The following is a 20381-nucleotide window of genomic DNA, read 5'->3' on the forward strand; positions in this document are numbered from 1 at the left end:
ACCCAACCATCCTGTTTTAAGTTTTCCTTTATTTTCTTAAACTAAGCAATGCAAATACTGTGATCTTTCCTTTGAAATGGCACTATCTCCTTTCTAACGTTTGAGAGCTGTAGATTCTACTTTGTTTCTAATAGTCTTGCAGTCGATGGGATGTTTGACACTTAATTACTTCTTTCTTTCTTCTTCAACATTTCCTATTGAATTAAAGTGCCGCATGATGGCTAATTGGTCACATTTCATGACATTTGGCATCAAAACAAACCAACTGAAAATGAGAAAATTATTTCCTGACGTAATTTCTTTGACACACTTACCACATACACGCACAAAATAATACAACAAAACAAACATCTCCAGAATACAAAAGGACTCACAAGCTGAAAACTTACAAACACACTCAACAAACACACACTGACAACACCACACAGAAAAGAACCAGATGGTACACCATGACCTACACACATAAACTAACACACATAAGCAGAGACAAAATAAAAAAATACCACACACACACAGACAGACAGACAGACAGACAGACAGACACACAGACACACACAGACACAGACACACACAGACACACACACACAGACACACACACACACACACACACACACACACACACACACACACACAGACACAGACACACACAGACACACACACACACACACACACACACACACACACACACAGATGACAGATACTTCAATAATTACACTCGAAAGTTTGGCAATAACATTCGATCTTTGGTAAAAATATTTGACAGTCGGCAACAGAAACCGAAACATTGCATTGAAACAATCTTTCAGTTCATAGTGCTGTGGAGTGTGGGAAAAAACTGCAAATTGGAATTCATAAGAAGAACAACACCAAAAATGCAATGGGAGTGTAATATGTAAGAAATTGTCCACACAACCTTTAAGTACAGTTCAAAACATTACTACTTAATAGGAAATACCAACCACCAGAACTGTTTATAACCTATAGGCACAGTGACAAAAATGAAAATTAAATAGCTAACATATGTACATATTCCAGGCCACTGATAACGCCTTGCACAAAATAAACTCGAAACGCGTATGGCACTAAAATTGTGTTTTATTCAGTTGCTGTCAGATGGTCCATAAGTAAAAATTATCAATATACTGTGACGCACAAAATACTTCATGCACCATTTTCGAAGGTTTGAACAACAATCCTCATGACCTTCAAGTGTACAATATTCAATAAGTCACTCCAAGAATACTTTATAGCTACAAATAAAAAATTATGATTGATAAATATACTTATTCCAACCTGCATGACAACACGTCAGACAAAAGTCTATGATATTATGCGTGAATCTACCTGTTTCAGTTAAATTATGGGTGGTCCTTTTAGGCTACATGCATCAATGTAGTATGCTACATGAGGAAAAATTATGGACTTTCTTACGCACTTGCACGGTACATTTTTCGGCCTCCTTTCTCCACATGGAATTTATATGGAGGGATTATCTGTGCTACATAAGCTACATTTACTGAAGACAAGCCTCATCTTTACCAAGATTGATGGTGTTAATAATAACAGAAGAAATTATAATAATGAATGATCTCTTCAAAAAACTATTATATTGGATAAACAAGGCTGCTTAGTAGCTTAATACCACTTCAAAGTAAAAAATAAATTCCTTCTGAAATTATAATAATGGGAAGCCACTTCAAGAATAACAATGGATGCATTCTCAAACAACAGTCACTGCCTATGATTGACTTCCTTATATATCAAATGCATCTCTTCTTTTAGTAAAATTATAAGCCTCTATCACAATAATAAAGAACTAGAAAATAATTAGCGTTCCTTGAAACAATGCCACACTACTGCAGTTATAAATGTGAAAATGATCCCTGGAGAACATTCTGGAAGTTTGATTGATACTTGTCGCTGAGTTTATTTTGTACGATCTAGTGTTGGTGTAACAAACTCTTACAAGATCACAGCAGCTCAGGTGGGAGAAAACACTTCCTGCACAAATTTCTGTAGCCTACAATAATGCCAGTAGTGCAGCTGACAATTATGTGATTTTATTTCAGTGATTACAAAAACAACTCTAAAGTACACATTAGGTAGCTGAGGCAACTAGTGACTATTGATATGGATTAACAAGGAAAAGAATGTTTTGTAAAGGCTGTAATGAACCTCCAGGGAAACGCAACGCTCATCCAGTGAGGAACAAAACAGTGGCACTGCATTGAAAGTAGTTTGGTGGTCTGTTAAAATTGTTCTAGCTTCATTTGCTTAAGCTCTGTCTTCGAGTCACTGATCAGCCAAACACTTAACTAGTATTAACAGATCCTCTTTGCCTCAGGTGACTTCTGTTGAACAACATAAGGTTCCACTTTCCTTCCTAATCTACAATAAAGCTGACACTCCTTCACTACCTGCTGGAGGAGAGTCGGTGTATGTTGGGCCATGACAGAGGCAGACGTCAGGCTAGTGGAAGCTCACCATTAATCTTTCTCGCACCAGAAATTTTATTTCATTCCTGAAAAAATTGTCATGTAAAGTCATGGCAAACTTATTTGAACTTGCAATGTTGAAAATGTTGGTGCTGAACTGGGAATATAACTCGGATATCTCTTTCTGCCATTTTGAACACTTTTCGGACAATACAGTTCCATCGTTTTGTTGGGTTCCCAACATTCCATAGTTATCCAGGTTTCAATGAAAGGGGAAGGTCTGGTTTTAAATACTGGCTGGGTACAAAAATTTTCACTGTGTGATTTCAAGTTGTAGCATTCGCACTGCAAGTAATATGTGGAAAGCAATTATGATTTTTAGCATTTGTGCATGCAACGTCAACAATAACAATTGGTGCCAATTTTGACTCTGCAACAGGCAGAGAACATTTTATCCTATCATTTCAGATTTATAAATTCCACTCCCATTATTTGACAGGTGTGTAGCCAGTGGTGATAGCATATACAGGGTTGAGACTCCCAGTCAGCACAGAACTTTTCCTCGCATAATTTCTAGTTCAGACATGAGCATATCTCACTGGTGGTGAAATAAACCGACATTGTGTATCTATATGTGGCTAGAAAACAACATGATATATGCTGGGTTTGAAACGCAGCAGGGGAATACTTTGTTGTATAATCATTTCAGTTTCATCATCCCTCTAGCGGTGAAAAATTTGGATACATAAAATTATAACATTTTATTGTGCTTCATTCACAATCCCTGCCCAAAACAAAACTTTATGCCCCATCATATCAAGTTTGAAAAAGTGCATATGATGTTACATGTGGTTAAAGTGATAGTTAAGATCTGTAGTGACCGGATTGGAGTCCTGGATCCCAGTCCATTACAAAAGCATGTAGTTTGAAGCTGAATCTTGCTTTTTGAAATGTCATTTATTGTAATTAACTTGAGTTTACAAGCACTGAGGACCACCATCTCTGGTAACGGGCTTTCTGATATTTACATTACTGTGGTATTGGTTTTCATATGGATGATAATAGACAAAGTGCAAGAAAGATATGTGGCTGCATACAAACCAGGTGGAATGCAGTTCAGGAAATTTGGCTGCTTCCGAGCATGGTAACACACGCATATAAATTTGACAGGCACGACACTCGTCTAATTGTGAAACATTTCGTATTGTAATTAATATGATACTTTGATCATCAGACATTGTTCAAAGACTGTTTTAAAAACTGGTCTTTTAAAGGTACAAGTAACGAAATGGTTGACAGCGTGTTTTGAATTGAGCTGGAGAAGGAAATCAGTACAGCGGGCAGTAAGGCACGGTGAAACTCGTGATTTGACAACAGAAAGAGGCTGTGGTTGTGCAACAGTTATGTGTCATAACAGTATTACCACATTCATCTAAATTTCATTCATTAAATACGGTTGACAGGAATTTAAGTATTTTTCAGGTGAGCATCCTCACTTTGCAAGCACACATGAAACCATGGGGTAGTTAAAGTAAGCTGTGTCATTCCCCAGTGACAGAAAAACACACACTAATATGTATGTACATGTGTGTGTGTGTGTGTGTGTGTGTGTGTGTGTGTGTGTGTGTGTGTGTGTGTGTGTGAGTGAGTGGGGTGGGGGTGGGGGGTGATGAGCAATGTTTGTGATTGATGATGTAAGTTGTGCTGTGAACTTGCTACTGAAATAAAATTAAGTTTGTCCTCCACATACAGTAGGTATGAATGGTAAATTCCGTGAGAATCTGATGTCTATCTAGAAGGGCTGGCATGGATACAAGGGGGAGTAGGATGAACATGGGATAGTGAGACATCCTCCCCAAAAAATGGGAAAACACTGTATCACTTCACAGTGTGAAGTGGACACTGTATGAAGTAAATAATTCTGCTTACATGTGGGATTATACATCTTATTTTAATTATTATTAAAATCATAGGCACCTGTGGTGTATAAAATTTGAGTGTGACACTATAATTTTGAGAGGTTGGGGTGGGGGGGGGGGGGTCGAGTGGAATCAGTGAAAGACAGAGGCAGTTCCAGAACCAAACATTGTATATCTGTCTGTAACTGACACCCAATAATGTGGGAAGTATGAGGCAGTGAACTAGGTGAAGATCACGACAAGAATCTATTATACATCATCAAGAGAATTTTTAAAATGTACACAAAGATTACTGTTAGTAAAAAGATGACCGTTAACAAAAAAATTTTCAAACATAAGAGCTTGAGTCATTTCCCACAGCGTGCATAACGAGTTTGGATTAATGTAATTTTTTAAATTTTCAAGAATGTATATAACAATTGTAATATGTTTATTGCTTAAACAATGAATTTTGATGTTAATCATTATAGAATAAAAGAGAAAGACACTGAATGATTTACAACACTGGCTCTATGTTCATTACAATTGGTTCAGGGAATGCACAGTGTCATCTCGAACACAAGATTTCCAATATGTCAAATAGCACATAAAATACTACATAAGTATTAAAATCTAAATGAAAAATAAATGATCATTTATCAGTGTTAGTGGCTATTAGACTTGTATGAACATATGTAACTGTAAGATGGTGCAGAAAAATGGTAACTCTGGTCGCAGAGACACTTTAATGGTCACAGACTATCAGAGGTGGAACAGCAACAACATAGGATGGGACAGATAATGTCATAAGGTGTGCCACAGGAGAATGGAAGCCTGTAGTGTTCACTGGGTGGCTATAGTAAAGCCATAGATCCACTGAAACACACACACACACACACACACACACACACACACACACAGGGGTGGACACCTGTTCATCGAATACACAGTAAAGCACTGTATTCTGTGTGTCACAGAAGGGAACGTATCCAAGCACTGCGTGAGCTTTATGTAATGCTGAGTACAGAGGCGAACAAAATGAGGTGGGAAGACTCAATTTTATGGGACCAGCTGGAACTGCTGGTAGGTCTGGCCTGTGATCCTGCGAGGTGGTCTCAGGCTGCAAGAGGTGTGAGCAGTCAGCCACTGGGGTACCGATGCTTACTTCACCTGGTTTTCTGAACATCTTCCACACAAGCCCTCACAGCAGAGCATTCTTTTATATTATGTGCCTTTAGAGCAATTAACATCTTCCATGTACTGTCTGGATTTGGAGAGAACTAAGAATTATCTTGGAACAGTTACTGGCATATGGCTTGCACGTGGAAAGAAAGTGACAGACAACTACGTAAGAGCCAAAGCTGTAATACTAAGGTGTGGATAGTGATTACTCCGATAGTCTCCTTTACTACACGAAGAAAATTCCACAGGTCAACATCAGCAGTATAAAATTGTAGATAAGTTGCCGCCCTCCTCTAATCATTCTGCAGTACACTACCTTTCTCGAGGTGTCGGCTGTAAGTGACTTACTCGGTCATCATCTTTATGCAGTGTGGCACTATTCAAAGGTGTCTCATTGTCATCAGCCACAGAAGCAATGGACAACTTTAGAGACTACTTTATTGGAACAGGCCTATAGCAACCAGTACAGGCTGCCAGTTGCAAACTACACCCATCACTGCGTCTGAGCCTGTGCTGGGCAATACAGCTTTGTGTCCACAGCAGTCTGGGTCATGCTCTATTCACACAGTGAGTGTACCCTCTGTCATGACAGTTGATGCTAAAACCTAAACAACCACTTTCTGTATATATGTAGTTTAATATAATGCCTACAAACTGACTCTTTGATGACTTTTGCTAGCTAACATACCTGGTAATGAACTCTGTTCAGTTTAGGGGTTCACTGAACTGCTACACGAGGGTAATGATAGCATTGTGAGCTATCGTGAAATGACAGTCTATGATGGTGTATTTTACAGCAGACACACATCTACGAAAATTCAGTGGGAAAAATTACACAGTTAGAAATACACACACCTAGAACCGAGAAACACACTTACCTGGTTTGTGGTGGTGGATTGTACAGCAACCGGCTCACTTCGATCAAGTCTTCCGGCTGCTTCCGCACGGCATCTGCCCACCCCTGAGTGGCCATCACCTCGAAGGGACAGGTCTTAATAAATTCGATGGCGGCTCGCCTGAGGTCACTGCAGGAGTGGCGGACTGCGAGGACGGCTGCGGCCGCCGCGGTCTCCACGGTCAGCTGTGCGGCCACCTGCCGCTCGCACTCCGCCTTCAGCCCCGACGCCCCGTACTTATCTGCTGCGGCCAGCAGCTGGGGGGCCACGCCGGGCAGCTGGGGGGCCCGCTGGGTGTACAGGTAGGAGACCAGCTGCCTCAGCACCGGGCCACTGATGTCGGCAATCCTCACGACGCCAGTGCAGGCCTCGAGGGTGTCGTGGGCGAACATGGCCGCGAACACAGGGCTCCTGTCCGCGAGGACGGCCCTGTGCACCACCAGCCGAGTGTCACCTGCCACGAGTATCACCATGGCGTCGTCCCCGGCGTCCAGGAGTGCACCCAGGTCCACAGCCACCGTCTCTGTGATGTCCTTAACTGCTTCCATTGCGGACGATTCTGAAACATGGCAACACTGAGCAGCCCTTTCAGCATACAGGTGACTGACGATACTACTACGAGTGACAGCCACACCTGTCTCCAGCGACAGTTGATAAATACAGGGTGAGTCACCTAACATTACCGCTGGATATATTTCGTAAACCACATCAAGTACTGACGAATCGATTCCACAGACCGAACGTGAGGAGAGGGGCTAGTGTAATTGGTTACTACAAACCATAAAAAAATGCACGGAAGTATGTTTTGTAACATAAACCTACATTTTTTAAAAATGGAACCCCGTTAGTTTTGTTAGCACATCTGAACATATAAACAAATACGTAATCAGTGCCGTTTGTTGCATTCTAAAATGTTAATTACATTCGGAGATATTGTAACCTAAACTTGACGCTTGAGTACCACTCCTCCGCTGTTCGATCGTGTGTATCGCAGAGCACCGAATTACGTAGGGATCCAAAGGTAACGGTGATGGACCTTAGGTACTGAAGAGACTGGAACAGCACATTACGTCCACATGCTAACACCTTTTTATTGGTCTTTTTCACTGACGCACATGTACATTACCACGAGGGGTGAGGTACACGTATACACGTGGTTTCCGTTTTCAATTGCGGAGTGGAATAGAGTGTGTTCCGACATGTCAGGCCAATAGATGTTCAATGTGTTGGCCATCTTTTGCTGCACACAATTGCAATCTCTGGCGTAATGAATGTCGTAATCGCCACAGTACATCTGTGTGATTTTGCCGCAGGCTGCCACAATACATTGTTTCATATCCTCTGGGGTTGTAGGCACATCACGGTACACATTCTCCTTTAATGTACCCCACAGAAAGAAGTCCAGAGGTTTTTTTTTTTGTTTTTTTTTGTTTGTTTTGGTTTTAGGGCGCAAAACTGCTATGGTCATTAGCAACCGGTCTGTGACTTAGTAAAAAACCGAAATTGAAAACCAGCAGCAATGGGAACGAAAGTCATAAAATTGGAGAAACTAAAAGCAAAAGGAAGGCTTAAAAATCCACTACAGAACGGGGTTGGTTGTCCCCAAAAAAAAGCTTCAAATGACTGACGTCATTTCACTGGCACTAATAAACTTGAGAACGCGGTCGGCTGAGCGCGTGTCATCTGCTAAAATCGACGATATATCAGGCGATAGCTGTAGACGGGAGCGTAGCAGATTAAAATAGGGGCACTCAATTAAAAGGTGTCTTACCGTCCACAGCTGAGAGCAGTGGGGACAGAGTGGGGGAGGATCGCCGCTTAAAAGATGCCGATGGCTAAAAAGACAGTGCCCTATCCGGAGTCTAGTTAAAATTACCTCCTCCCGACGACGCGTTCGGGAGGAAGAGGTCCGAGCACAAGGAAGAGCTTTCACGTCCCGCAATTTATTATGGGTAAGTGTCGACCAATGCGTGTGCCATAAATGAACAACACGACGACATAAAACGCTCCGTAGATCGGCGAAGGGAATCGATTGAATAGCTGGCCGAAGAAGAGAGACTGCAGCCTTGGCTGCAATATCGGCTGCCTCATTTCCGCTGATACCAACGTGTCCCGGGAGCCAGAGGAACGCCACCGAGACGCCCCCCAGGTGGAGCAAGCGCAGACAGTCCTGAATCCGGTGGACCAGAGGGTGCACAGGATAAAGAGCTTGGAGACTGACGAGAGAGCTGAGAGAATCTGAGCAGATAACGTATTGTATCCGCTGATGGCGGCGGATGTAGTGGACAGCCTGAAGAACAGCGTAAAGCTCCGCAGTATAAACCGAACACTGGTCAGGAAGCCGAAAGTGATTTGGGGTGTCGCCAACAATATAGGCACTCCCTACACCTAACGATGTTTTCGAGCCGTCGGTGTAAATAAATGTGGCGTCCGTCATTTGTGCACATAGAGCAGCAAATGCCCGACGATACACAAGTGAAGGGGTACCATCCTTGGGAAATCGACACGGAGCAGGCAGATCCGGGGATGGAGCCAAGGCGGTGCTGTACCCCAAGTTGTCAAGAAGGTTTTAGGAAAGCGGAAGGAAAGAGAATGAAGCATTTTTGTTTTTTTGTTTGTGGTTTTAGGGCGCAAAACTTCTATGGTCATTAGCTCCCAGCCCGTGACGTAGAAAACAGCAAAAAAACGAAATTTAAAATCAGCAGCAATGGAAACAAGGTCAGAAAATTTGAGAAACTAAAGGCAGAAGGAATGCTTAAAAGTCCACTATAGAAAGGGGTTGGTTGTCCCCCAAAAAAAAACTTCAAATGACTGACGTCATTTCACTGTCTCTAATAAACTGTAGAACGCGGTCAGCTGAGCGCGTGTCATCTGCTAAAATCGACGATAGATCAGGCGATAGCTGTAGACGGGAGCGTAACGGATTAAAATAGGGGCTTTCAATTAAAAGGTGTCTGACCGTCCACAGCTGAGAGCAGTGGGGACAGAGTGGGGGAGGATCACCGCTTAAAAGATGTCGATGACTAAAAAGACAGTGCCCTATCCGGAGTCGGGCTAAAATTACCTCCTCCCGACGACGCGTTCGGGAGGAAGAGGTCCAAGCGCAAGGAACGGCTTTCACTTCCCGCAATTTATTGTGGGGAAGTGTTGACCAATGCGCATGCCATAAATGAGTAACTTGGCGACATAAACCGCTCCGTACATCGGTAAACGGAAGAGACTGAAGAGCTGGCCGAGGAAGAGAGACTGCAGCCTTGGCTGCTATATCGGCCGCCTCATTTCCACAGATACCAGCGTGTCCCGGGAGCCAGAGGAACGCCACTGAGACGCCCCCCAGGTGGAGCAAGCGCAGACAGTCCTGAATCCGGTGGACCAGAGGGTGCACAGGGTAAAGAGCTTGGAGACTGAGGAGAGAGCTGAGAGAATCTGAGCAGATAACGTATTGTATCCGCTGATGGCGGCGGATGTAGTGGACAGCCTGAAGAACAGCGTAAAGCTCCGCAGTATAAACCGAACACTGGGTCAGGAAGCCGAAAGTGATTTGGGGTGTCGCCAACAATATAGGCACTCCCTACACCTAACGATGTTTTCGAGCCGTCGGTGTAAATAAATGTGGCGTCCGTCATTTGTGCACATAGAGCAGCAAATGCCCGACGATACACAAGTGAAGGGGTACCATCCTTGGGAAATCGACACGGAGCAGGCAGATCCGGGGATGGAGCCAAGGCGGTGCTGTACCCCAAGTTGTCAAGAAGGTTTTAGGAAAGCGGAAGGAAAGAGAATGAAGCAGTTGACGGAAGCGGACTCCCGGTGGTAGTAGGGAAGAGGGGCGGCCTACATACCCTACATCAAAGGAGGCGTCGAGAAAAAGGCCATGGGCCGGATTAGCAGGCATGGAAGACAGATGGCTAGCATAACGACTCAGAAGGACTGCTCGCCGATTGGACAGCGGAGGTTCAGCAGTCCCAGCATAAAGGCTTTCCACAGGGCTGGTGTAAAAAGCTCCAGACACTAAACGTAATCCACGGTGGTGGATAGAGTCGAGACGCCGAAGAATAGACGGCCGAGCAGAGGGGTAGACTATGCTTCCATAGTCCAATTTCGAGCGCACTAAGGCGCGATAGAGGCGGAGAAGGACCACTCGGTCCGCTCCCCAGGAGGTACCATTCAGGACACGGAGGGTGTTGAGGGATCGCAGACAGCGAGCCGAAAGATAGGAAACGTCGGAGGACCAGCACAGTTTTCTGCCAAACATAAGACCCAAGAATTTAGCGACGTCTGAATACGGAAGATTGACAGGTCCTAGATGTAAGGAGGGTGGGAGAAACTTCTTTCGTCGCCAAAAATTAACACAAACAGTCTTACTGGGAGAAAAACGGAAGCCGGTTTCGATGCTCCAAGAGTGGAGGCGATCGAGACATCCTTGAAGACGTCGTTCAAGAAGGCTGGTCCGTTGAGAGCTGTAGTAGATCGCAGAATCGTCCACAAAGAGGGAGCCCGAGACATCAGGAAGGAGACAATCCATAATTGGATTGATGGCAATGGCAAACAGTACAACGCTCAGCACGGAGCCCTGGGGTACCCCGTTTTCTTGGGAGAAAGTACGGGAGAGAGTAGTGTTCACCCGCACCCTAAATGTGCGCTCTGCCATAAATTCGCGAAGAAAAAGGGGCAGCCGACCTCGAAAGCCCCAAGAGAACAGTGTGCGGAGGATGCCTGTCCTCCAACAGGTATCGTATGCTCTCTCCAGATCAAAAAACTGTTTGGCGTTTCCGGAGAAAATTGTTCATGATGTAAGTGGAGAGAGCAACAAGATGGTCAACTGCAGAACGATGCTTTCGGAATCCGCATTGGGCAGGTGTTAAAAGACTGCGGGATTCCAGCCACCAAGCTAAATAGTAATTCACCATACGCTCCAAAACCTTACAGACACTACTCGTGAGAGAAATGGGGCGATAGCTAGAGGAGAGATGTTAGTCCTTTCCAGGTTTCCGAACAGGAACGACGATAGCGTCCCGCCATCGTCTGGGAAAAGTACTGTCAGTCCAAATTCGATTATAAAGGCGAAGGAGGTAATGCAGACTATGAGTTGATAAATGCAGCAACATTTGGACGTGGATACCATCCGGTCCTGGGGCGGAGGAGCGAGAAGAAGAGAGTGCATGTTGCAGTTCCCGCAAGGAGAAAACAGTATTGTAGCTTTCGCGATTTTGAGAGGAGAAAGCAAAAGGTCGCACTTCCGCTGCACGTTTCTTCGGGAGAAACGCTGGCGGGTAATTTGAAGAGCTCGAAATCTCAGCAAAGTGCTGACCTAACGAGTTAGAAATTGCGACGGGGTCCACTAATGTGTCATGTGCGACAGTGAGCCCAGAGACCGGGGAGAAACTAGGCGCGCCTGAGAACCGTCGAAGGCGACTCCAAACTTCCGAGGAGGGAGTGAAGGTGTTAAATGAGCCAATAAAGAATTTCCAGCTTGCCTTCTTGCTATCGCGGATGACACGACGGCATCGCGCACGGAGCTGCTTATAGCGGATACAGTTGGCCAAAGTAGGATGGTGACGGAAAATGCGAAGAGCACGTCGCCGCTCACGTATTGTGTCACGGCATGCCTCGTTCCACCAAGGAACTGGGGGGCGCCGGGGCAATTCGGAGGTGCGTGGTATTGAACGTTCCGCAGCTGTAAGAATAACGTCGGTAATATGTGTGACCTCATCGTCGACGCTGGGAAAGCGACGGTCATCGAATGTCGCTAGAGACGCAAAAAGTGTCCAATCGGCTTGGGCAAACTTCCAGCGTCGCGAGCGCATATATGGCAGTTGAGGCTGCAGTCTAAGGACACATGGAAAGTGGTCACTCGAGTGTGTGTCATCAAGGGTGAACCATTCGAAGCGCCGAGCTAGCGGAACAGTACCGGCCGCAAAGTCCAAATGAGATAAATTTGTCGTGGAGGCAGACAAAAATGTGGGGACCCCAGTGTTGAGGCAAACTAGATTCGCTTGGTGGAAGACGTCTAGCAATAGTGAGTCACGTGGACAAGGATGTGGAGATCCCCAAAGCGGGTGGTGGGCATTGAAGTCCCCAACCAGCAAATTGGGGGGGTGGAAGCTGACCAAGAAGATGAAGGAGATCAGCTCGTGCCATTGGTGTGGACGATGGAATGTATACAGCACAAAGACAGAACGTGTATCCAGAAAGGGAAAGACGGACGGCGACAGCTTGGATGGAACTGTTTAATGGGATTGGGTGATAATGGAGAGTATCATGGAGAAGAATCATGAGTCCTCCATGGCCTGGAGTGCCTTCAACAGAGGGGAGGTCATATCGGACCGACTGAAAATGAGGGAGAACAAAGCGGTCATGGGGACGCAGCTTTGTTTCCTGAAGACAGAAGATGACCGGCGAGTAGGATCGTAAGAGGATCGACAATTCATCCCGATTGGCTCGAATGCCGCGGATATTCCAGTGGATAATGGACATAGGGTGAACAGAAAATGGAGGAATGTGACCAAGGGTGCTGTCAACTCAACGACTGCTCAGAGCTTGCGACAGACAGCATGGAATGGCATTCAGCCGAAGGCAGAAGATCCTGATCCAGAGGTTGGTCAGGAGCAGCTCCTGCCACCAGCGATCGGCCAGTTGACCGGCCACCAGCAGTGCGCCTCGGCGACACAGAAGACGGCCGAGGGCGATTTCCGCCAGGTGGTGCTGTAGATGGGACACGCCTTGGCGGAGAAGGAGAGGAACTGTTTCTTTGTAGCCTTCTTGGAAGTATGATGTTTAGATGTAGGAGGAACCGATGGTTGGGAAGTTGCGGTACGTAAAAACTCTTCACGAGTATGCTCTTTTTTGGAAGACTTGGTGTCTGACTTTTGGGCTCGAGATTTAGCAGAACCCGATGAAGGGTGAACCGTAGAGTGGGCAGGCGAAAGTGGTGAGGTTGAATGGGTGATCTTTGCGCTGGCCGATCTGACGACCATGGCATAAAGGTGAGGTCGGAAGTCTGCATGGCCGCCTCCTTTGTTGGCCGAGGAGAAGCAAGGACAGTGCTGTATTTTCCTGTCTGATGCATGGTGGGCTGTCGACTGGCAAATAATTTTCGAGCAGCAAAGGTCGACACCTTTTCCTTTACTCTTATTTCCTGGATGAGCTTTTCGGCCTTAAAAACGGGGCAATCTCGAGAGGAAGCAGCGTGGTCACCCATACAGTTGATGCAGCGAGGGGATGGAGGTCGACAAGCACCCTCATGGGCATTCTTGCCACATGTAAAACATTTGGCCGGATTGGAACAGGACTGGCTGGTGTGATTGAACCGCTGACACCGATAGCAACGCGTAGTGTTTGGGACGTAAGGGCGAACGGAAATTATCTCATAGCCTGCTTTGATTTTCAATGGCAGTTGAACTTTGTCAAATGTCAAGAAGACAGTGCGGGTTGGAATGATGTTCGTGTCAATCCTTTTCATAACCCTATGAACAGCCGTTACGCCCTGGTCAGACAGGTAGTGCTGAATTTCTTCATCAGACAATCCATCGAGGGAGCGTGTATAAACGACTCCACGCGAGGAATTTAAAGTACAGTGCAGTTCCACCCGGACAGGGAATGTGCGTAGTAGTGAGGTACGCAGCAATTTTTGTGCCTGGAGGGCACTGACCGTTTCTAACAACAGGGTGTCATTCCGTAATCTGGAACAAGACTTTACAGGACCTGCAAGTCGACACCTTTCTGAATAATGAAAGGGTTGACCGTGGAGAAGTCGTGACCTTCGTCAGACCGAGAAACAACAAGGAACTGTGGCAACGATTGAAGAACTGTCTGTGGCTGAGACAGTGAACTTACGTTTGTGAGCAGACATAATGGAAGGTGAGGAAACCATTGCGGAAGAATCCCCCACGATTACCGGCGTCTCCGATGGCGCGCTCCTCCCTTGTGGGGGCCCTCTCTGAGGGCACTCCCGCCTTAGGTGATTGTTCACACCTCAGGTCACACCTCCCGACAAACGGACAGAGGGACCAATCGACACTTTCGGAAGGTATCAGCTCGGGTAATCACCCCTCCCTGTGCCTGGCCGTTACCAGGGGGTACGTACGTGTCCTACCTGTCTACCCGGGGTGGGGAATTACGCGTTACCCCGTCACCGGCTACGCATGGAAGTGCGTGGGTCGGCTTTCAGACACGCACAGGGAGGAAAAACGAGAAAGGGAAAGGAAAGAAGAGGGGTCTCAAACGCTGCAGCGGAGAAAAGGGCAAAGAGAAGAGGGAAGGAAAAGAGAAGGACAGAGGAAGGATGAAGACTTGCAAGTGTAGAAAGCAAGGAAGTTGTAACAGTTTCGAGCGTCCGTCTCCGGACGTAGGCACAAACCATACTCCCAGAGGGGGAGAAAGGGAAGGAAAGAGCCAGGGGTGAGGGGGGGGGGGCGAAGATGGGGGACGGGGAAGGATGCGGAAAGGGAGGGTATGCAGCCCAGAAAGGAACGAGGGCCACATTAGCTCGAGGTCCCGTGCTCGCTACGCATGTATCCACAAAAGAGTTGTGGAGCCCCCGGGGGGGGAAGTCCAGAGGTGTAAGATCAGGAGAACGGGCTGGCCAATTTATGCGTCCTCCACGTCCTATGAAACGCCCGTCGAACATCCTGTTAAGGGTCAGCCTAGTGTTAATTGCAGAATGTGCAGGTGCACCATCATGCTGATACCACATACGTAGACGCGTTTCCAGTGGGACATTTTCGAAGAACGTTGGCAGATCATTCTGTAGAAAAGCGATGTATGTTGCAGCTGTTTGGACCCCTGCAATGAAGTGAGGACAATGTTTCAAGCGTCAACTTTGGGTTACAATATCTCCGGATGTAATTAACATTTTACAATGGAACAAACGGCACTGATTACGTATTTGTTTATATGTTCAGATGTGCTAACAAAACCAACGTGGTTCCATTTAAAAAAACGTAGGTTTGTGTTAAAAAACATACTTCCGTGCATTTTTGTATGGTTTGTATTAAACAGTTACACTGGCCCCTCTCCTCACGTTCGGTCTGTGGAATCGGTTCGTCAGTATTTGATGTGGTTTACGAAATATATCCAGCGGTAACGTTAGGTAACTCACCCTGTACAGTCGCGCGCGCGAGTTGCTAAATAGCTTCTGGGCTAGGGAAACGTTTAATCCCAGGAAGGAAAGCTTAAGAAAGTTTGCGTTAAAGTGGACGACAAACTTTTCATATTTAAGCCGAGACAGAAGAAATTTTTATGGGCCTGGAAGATAAATTGCCCATGAACTGGCGAAACAAGATTATTGCAGCTCCTAGGGATGACGTTTATAAATTCATTGCTATTTGGAGAGAGTTGACAAGTTGTTCCATGAGGAGGAGCATGCAAATCGTAACATCAGACCACCAAATAATGCAGAACCGCGGCAGAATGTAAACGTTAACAGAATTGGTGTGTACCCCAGAAACAGCGGGAGGTGGCGCTAGCCAACAAATGATAGACGAAATAATGGGGAGCAGGTGCACAATTATCGGCCGTATTCTCCGGTGCGAGAGGATGATGATGCGCCAAGGTGACAGCAAATGGTGGTAAACTTAAGAAATGGTACAGAATCCGTTAAACTAAATGCCGTCTGTGAAAGGGCTACCGTTTACAAGATGGGAAGTAGTAATTTGAACCCGCTAGCGAAACCCTTGGTACGTGTTAAAACTGAACAGACAGGGACTGTGTGTGAGGAGCAGAAGAACAGACGAAACGAGCTATATACACACATCTGTACATTTAACGGAGGTCTAGGAGATTTTTTGGACAGACATAAAATAAGCACTGTATTGCAGACGAAACGGGTGATGAATTAGCGGAGAATGTCCTTAGCAACCAAGTTGAAGTCTAGTCATGTTCTGGGGAAGGAATAAGTACAGAAGCTGCAGAATTACAAGAGATTGGTGATGTCAGTATAGAAGAAATACTATTGTCTATAAATGACATTTGTGAGGCTATAAGGGAGAGGCAGGATAATGGTGACCAAAATGGCAGTCAGCCAACTAATCCTGAAAAAGAGAGAGAGAGAGAGAGAGAGAGAGAGAGAGAGAGAGAGAGAGAGAGAGAGAGAGAGAGATAGAGAGAGAGAGAGAGAGATATTTGGGGGGGAGGGGGAGAAAACTGAGAATGGCGAAACGCTGGAAAAAATTTTTGAGCTGTCACTAGTGGACAGAATAAATAGTATGGGGGAGAAAAGTGATGTGGGTAATTCTGCAAAAATCTGTGTAATTTCTGGAAACAGGGAAGATTTCGATAGAAGAGGTTGTGAACGATTTTTTGGAGCAGGCTTCTGACACCAGCAATGAAGGGAAGGTGTTGAGCCAGCCAGTAACCAGTCTGCAAGTGTGTAACGAAGAAGTGCAGTGTTTGGCAGATAGTGGCAGTGGTTTACGTGCTGTGGGTAAAAAGTTTGTTAGGATCGTTGCCAAACAGAAATGAAGTTGTAATAATGCCAATAACGGGGCTGCAGATAATTGTAGCTACAGGAAAAGTTAAAAACTTGTTAAACAGGAAGTTCTTTTACGAGTAAAAATAAATGGTGTACTCCATGACTTCCTTAGAATCCCTGATCTATGTATAAAAATGCCAATTGGCGTAGATTTCTTTAACCAGTACAAAGGGAGATTAAGTTTTAATGAAAATGTAATTTTTGAAAGTAATAGAAAATGACTTAACATTTAAACTAGTTGCCCATCCAGCGGAAATAGTAATTTTATTTCCTCAAAAATGTGAAGACACGTTTTCACAAACTCACTTTGGACTAAAAAAAGGACAAAAAACAAATGTGCAGGACTGGTCGTGTTTACGTGTGGTAACACCAAGACAAGCTGCATATGTATCTGAAACACTGGAAGGTTTGCAAGGGAGTCAACTGACGGACTGTGAGTACTTTCATCATTTTGGTCTTACGTTTCTACTGTTCTGTAGTGTGAGTCACTCTACAGTCTAGACCTATTGTGAGAATGTGTGTAAGGTTTCCGACCAACAGATAAAATAAAATGTTTATGAACCCCAAAAAAGGCACGCCATAAGATTATGTAAACGCAAACAACAACGTAACACACGAATCAGCTGAATTTTTTCAACGAACCCCGCGGCAGAATCGAAGGACTCAACCATGAGAAAACTCTTCAGTTTCGATTGGGAAGCGTTTGGATTACTGCTAAGATGTTTGAATTCTTGTGGTAGCTTATTTAAAATAGGCGCAGCAGTACACTGCGCTAGAGGCAAGGGAGTGCGATCCTGTAAAATTACTGATTCTTCCTACAGGAAACATTAAGAGCTTTCCACAGATAACTTACTGTAACAGAAAACGAGTACTTCTGAACATTTTCATGTTTGACATCGGTAGCACCTATCATCACAGTGGGTAACGCAAAGTTGTTCAATGCGCTAACAGTTTCGCAAACCGTCGACTTTTACACGCATGTTCGGCACAAACTGTTCTCCTGGTTTTATGACGACCGACTTTCTCTCTCGTGGTATTAATCGTGTTTCGACGTCTGAGCTCCTGGTTCGGTTCTCGCCTGATTGGTTCGTAACTGCAGTCCAGAAAGGACTGCCGCTTCGATCGCGTGGTCTGTACGGCCGGCAGAAACCTTTTTGTTCTAACTTAATCAGATTTTTACGTTTTGCACAAACTGCAACACCGTTACAGGTTTTCACGCTAATTAAGGCCGTGTAAGCATGGTCTCTTCCGAACGTAGTTTTGACCAAAATGCGATGCCGGTAGCTGGAGTCCAGAGTTTTTCTTTATCGTGCCTTCTGCGTTGCTCTGCAGATATTTCCATAGCAAGTTCCATACCGTGACAAATATTTCTTTATACCAAACCCAGAGGTGAAACAGCAACTTTCATAAATGCAGCTTTGAAACTTTTTAATGCAACGAAATATTTTCTTAAAAATTTTCATCCCCTATTCCACTCCCTTAGGGGTTGAATTTCCAGAAACACTCAAACTCTTATTTTTTTATTTTCTGACTGAGAAAGCAAACACTAGTTTTTGTAGTTCTAGCTCCAAAATTACCTTAATAGAGACATTTCTCAAAAATCCTTCATCCCAATTTCACCCCCTTAGGGTTGAAATTTCGCGCAACCTTCTTACACGCACCTCCTGGAGATTTCCAGTTTCGGTTTGGGTTGGGCGATGATGGGTCAGACAGGCAGGACATTCCCTTTTATGCAGAGGGATTATTAATTAATAATCATATAGTAATTTTTGTTCACGAATTGACCTGGTGACCGTTCTCGAGTTATTTTCCGTCTAAGCTTATGGCTGATGCCGTTTATTTATTCCATACTTTTATCTTTCGTTACTGTGTAAAACCAGTCGCACAGTAACAATTCGCTTACTAGTGTATCTGGATTTTTTCGTATTTTCATTATTCCTCGGAACATACGCGTTCCCAAAGTAACTGGGAAAATTAGGCGCACGCCTCATGTAAACATCCTAATTAAACGGAAGTCCAGCTCCGTTGTAACTTGCGTAGTTACAGTTTAGCGCAAGCCGCACCTCGACACATGTTCAGTCATTCTGCGTATATTTCGGGTGACCTAACACAGTTATACAAGCGCTGTGAAGAACTGTAACCGAAATATGTGTGGCATCTGGAGCAGAGAACAAGTTTTTCAAGCATTTCTCAAGAGAACTTTCAGGGATTTACGATCTCTAAAACGTCGCTGCACTGCTGTTACGGTTTTCCGGTAGTGTCAGACGGTGTCAGCCCAGAGGGAGCGGCAGGGCAGCCGGCTGTGCTGGGAGCGGAGTGTGCGCGCAGCGCCGGTCAGCTGGCTCGCCAAAAAGAGTCAGGCATCACGTACCGCTCACGGATCGGATCGGATTTATTTCAGCCACAGACGACACGAAAAGAATTTTCCTCGACATGGACTTTTAGTAACTTCCAATTTGGGTAGAAAATTCGACGTTGGCTACATAGATTTTATTTCTCATTTTATTATTTGTTATTATGCAGGAAAGCTCCCGAACCAGATACGCATGTTGGGTGCAACATTAGACAAGTAAAGGCAGCAGAATGGGCGTTCTGTTCCTACTTGTCTGCGTTATTTGATCCACTGTTCTTTTTTTTACATCATCTTCACTTCACTCCCCTCCCCCACACACACACACACACACACACACACACACACACACAGACACAAAATGCGACATTGTAGTTCATCTCATATCTGCTACACGTTGTCAATATTTCGAAATTCTGCCGTCCGTTACCGCTTTAACACACAGCATGTGACACAGCGTGTCCTACAGAGACTCGCATTCACGATTTGTGCAGCAGTTTCCGCAGTCCATGGTCTCGTGGTTAGCGTCCCAAGTTCGATTCCCGGCTGAGTCGGTGTTTTCCCTCTCTACGGGTCTCGGTGTTTGTTCAGCCACCATGATTGCCGGTCGGTTTCACCGCCGCGCAAACCGACAAATTCGAGTGAAACAGGGTCTTTCTCCTACCGACCGAGCAACCCCAAACGGGATCATCCCCCGGTCAGTTCACTTCATTTTTAGGGTTCCAGGCTAGGCGCAAATTGAGACGCATATAGCGCGTGTGGCGCGACGCAGCGCAGCGCGCGTTTTCCTAACTTCAGGTTCAAATGGGGCCGCGCAAACTGCGACGCGACGCGACGCGACTGGGACGCGACGCGCGCCTGCGCCGGGTCGCGCGGCGTTGTGGTTGCGGCACAGTTTCTGGCGACGAGCGTCACGCGAGCACAGCGGGAGGGGATGAGGGGTGGTGGGGGGGGGGGGGGGGGAAGAGGAAGGCAGACGTGCCGTGTGCTCACCCCGGCATGGTGCGTATGGGCAGTGGAAGTCTTGCCTGTCCGAAAAATACAGCCTTATGGTATACTGAATTTTATTAACACTGAGTAGTGTTTCGTCTTTCGCCGTTCAAGAGCTCCATCTATTTACGTTACTACATAATAGTTTTCAGTTGCAAA

General features: G+C 45.5%; 1 protein-coding gene across 1 annotated transcript in view; it reads right to left on the reverse strand.

Annotated features, from left to right (window-relative positions):
• LOC124553603 (BRCA1-associated RING domain protein 1-like) overlaps positions 1–20381 on the reverse strand; it is a 40854-nt gene that overhangs the window by 17121 nt on the left and 3352 nt on the right. The window contains exon 2 of the mRNA XM_047127458.1: positions 6394–6970. Coding sequence (XP_046983414.1) covers positions 6394–6959 — 566 coding nt within the window. The 5' untranslated portion in view covers positions 6960–6970. The remainder of the gene's footprint in view (positions 1–6393; positions 6971–20381) is intronic.

This window comes from Schistocerca americana, chromosome 11 (genome assembly GCF_021461395.2).
Source record: "Schistocerca americana isolate TAMUIC-IGC-003095 chromosome 11, iqSchAmer2.1, whole genome shotgun sequence".
NCBI lineage: Eukaryota > Metazoa > Arthropoda > Insecta > Orthoptera > Acrididae > Schistocerca > Schistocerca americana.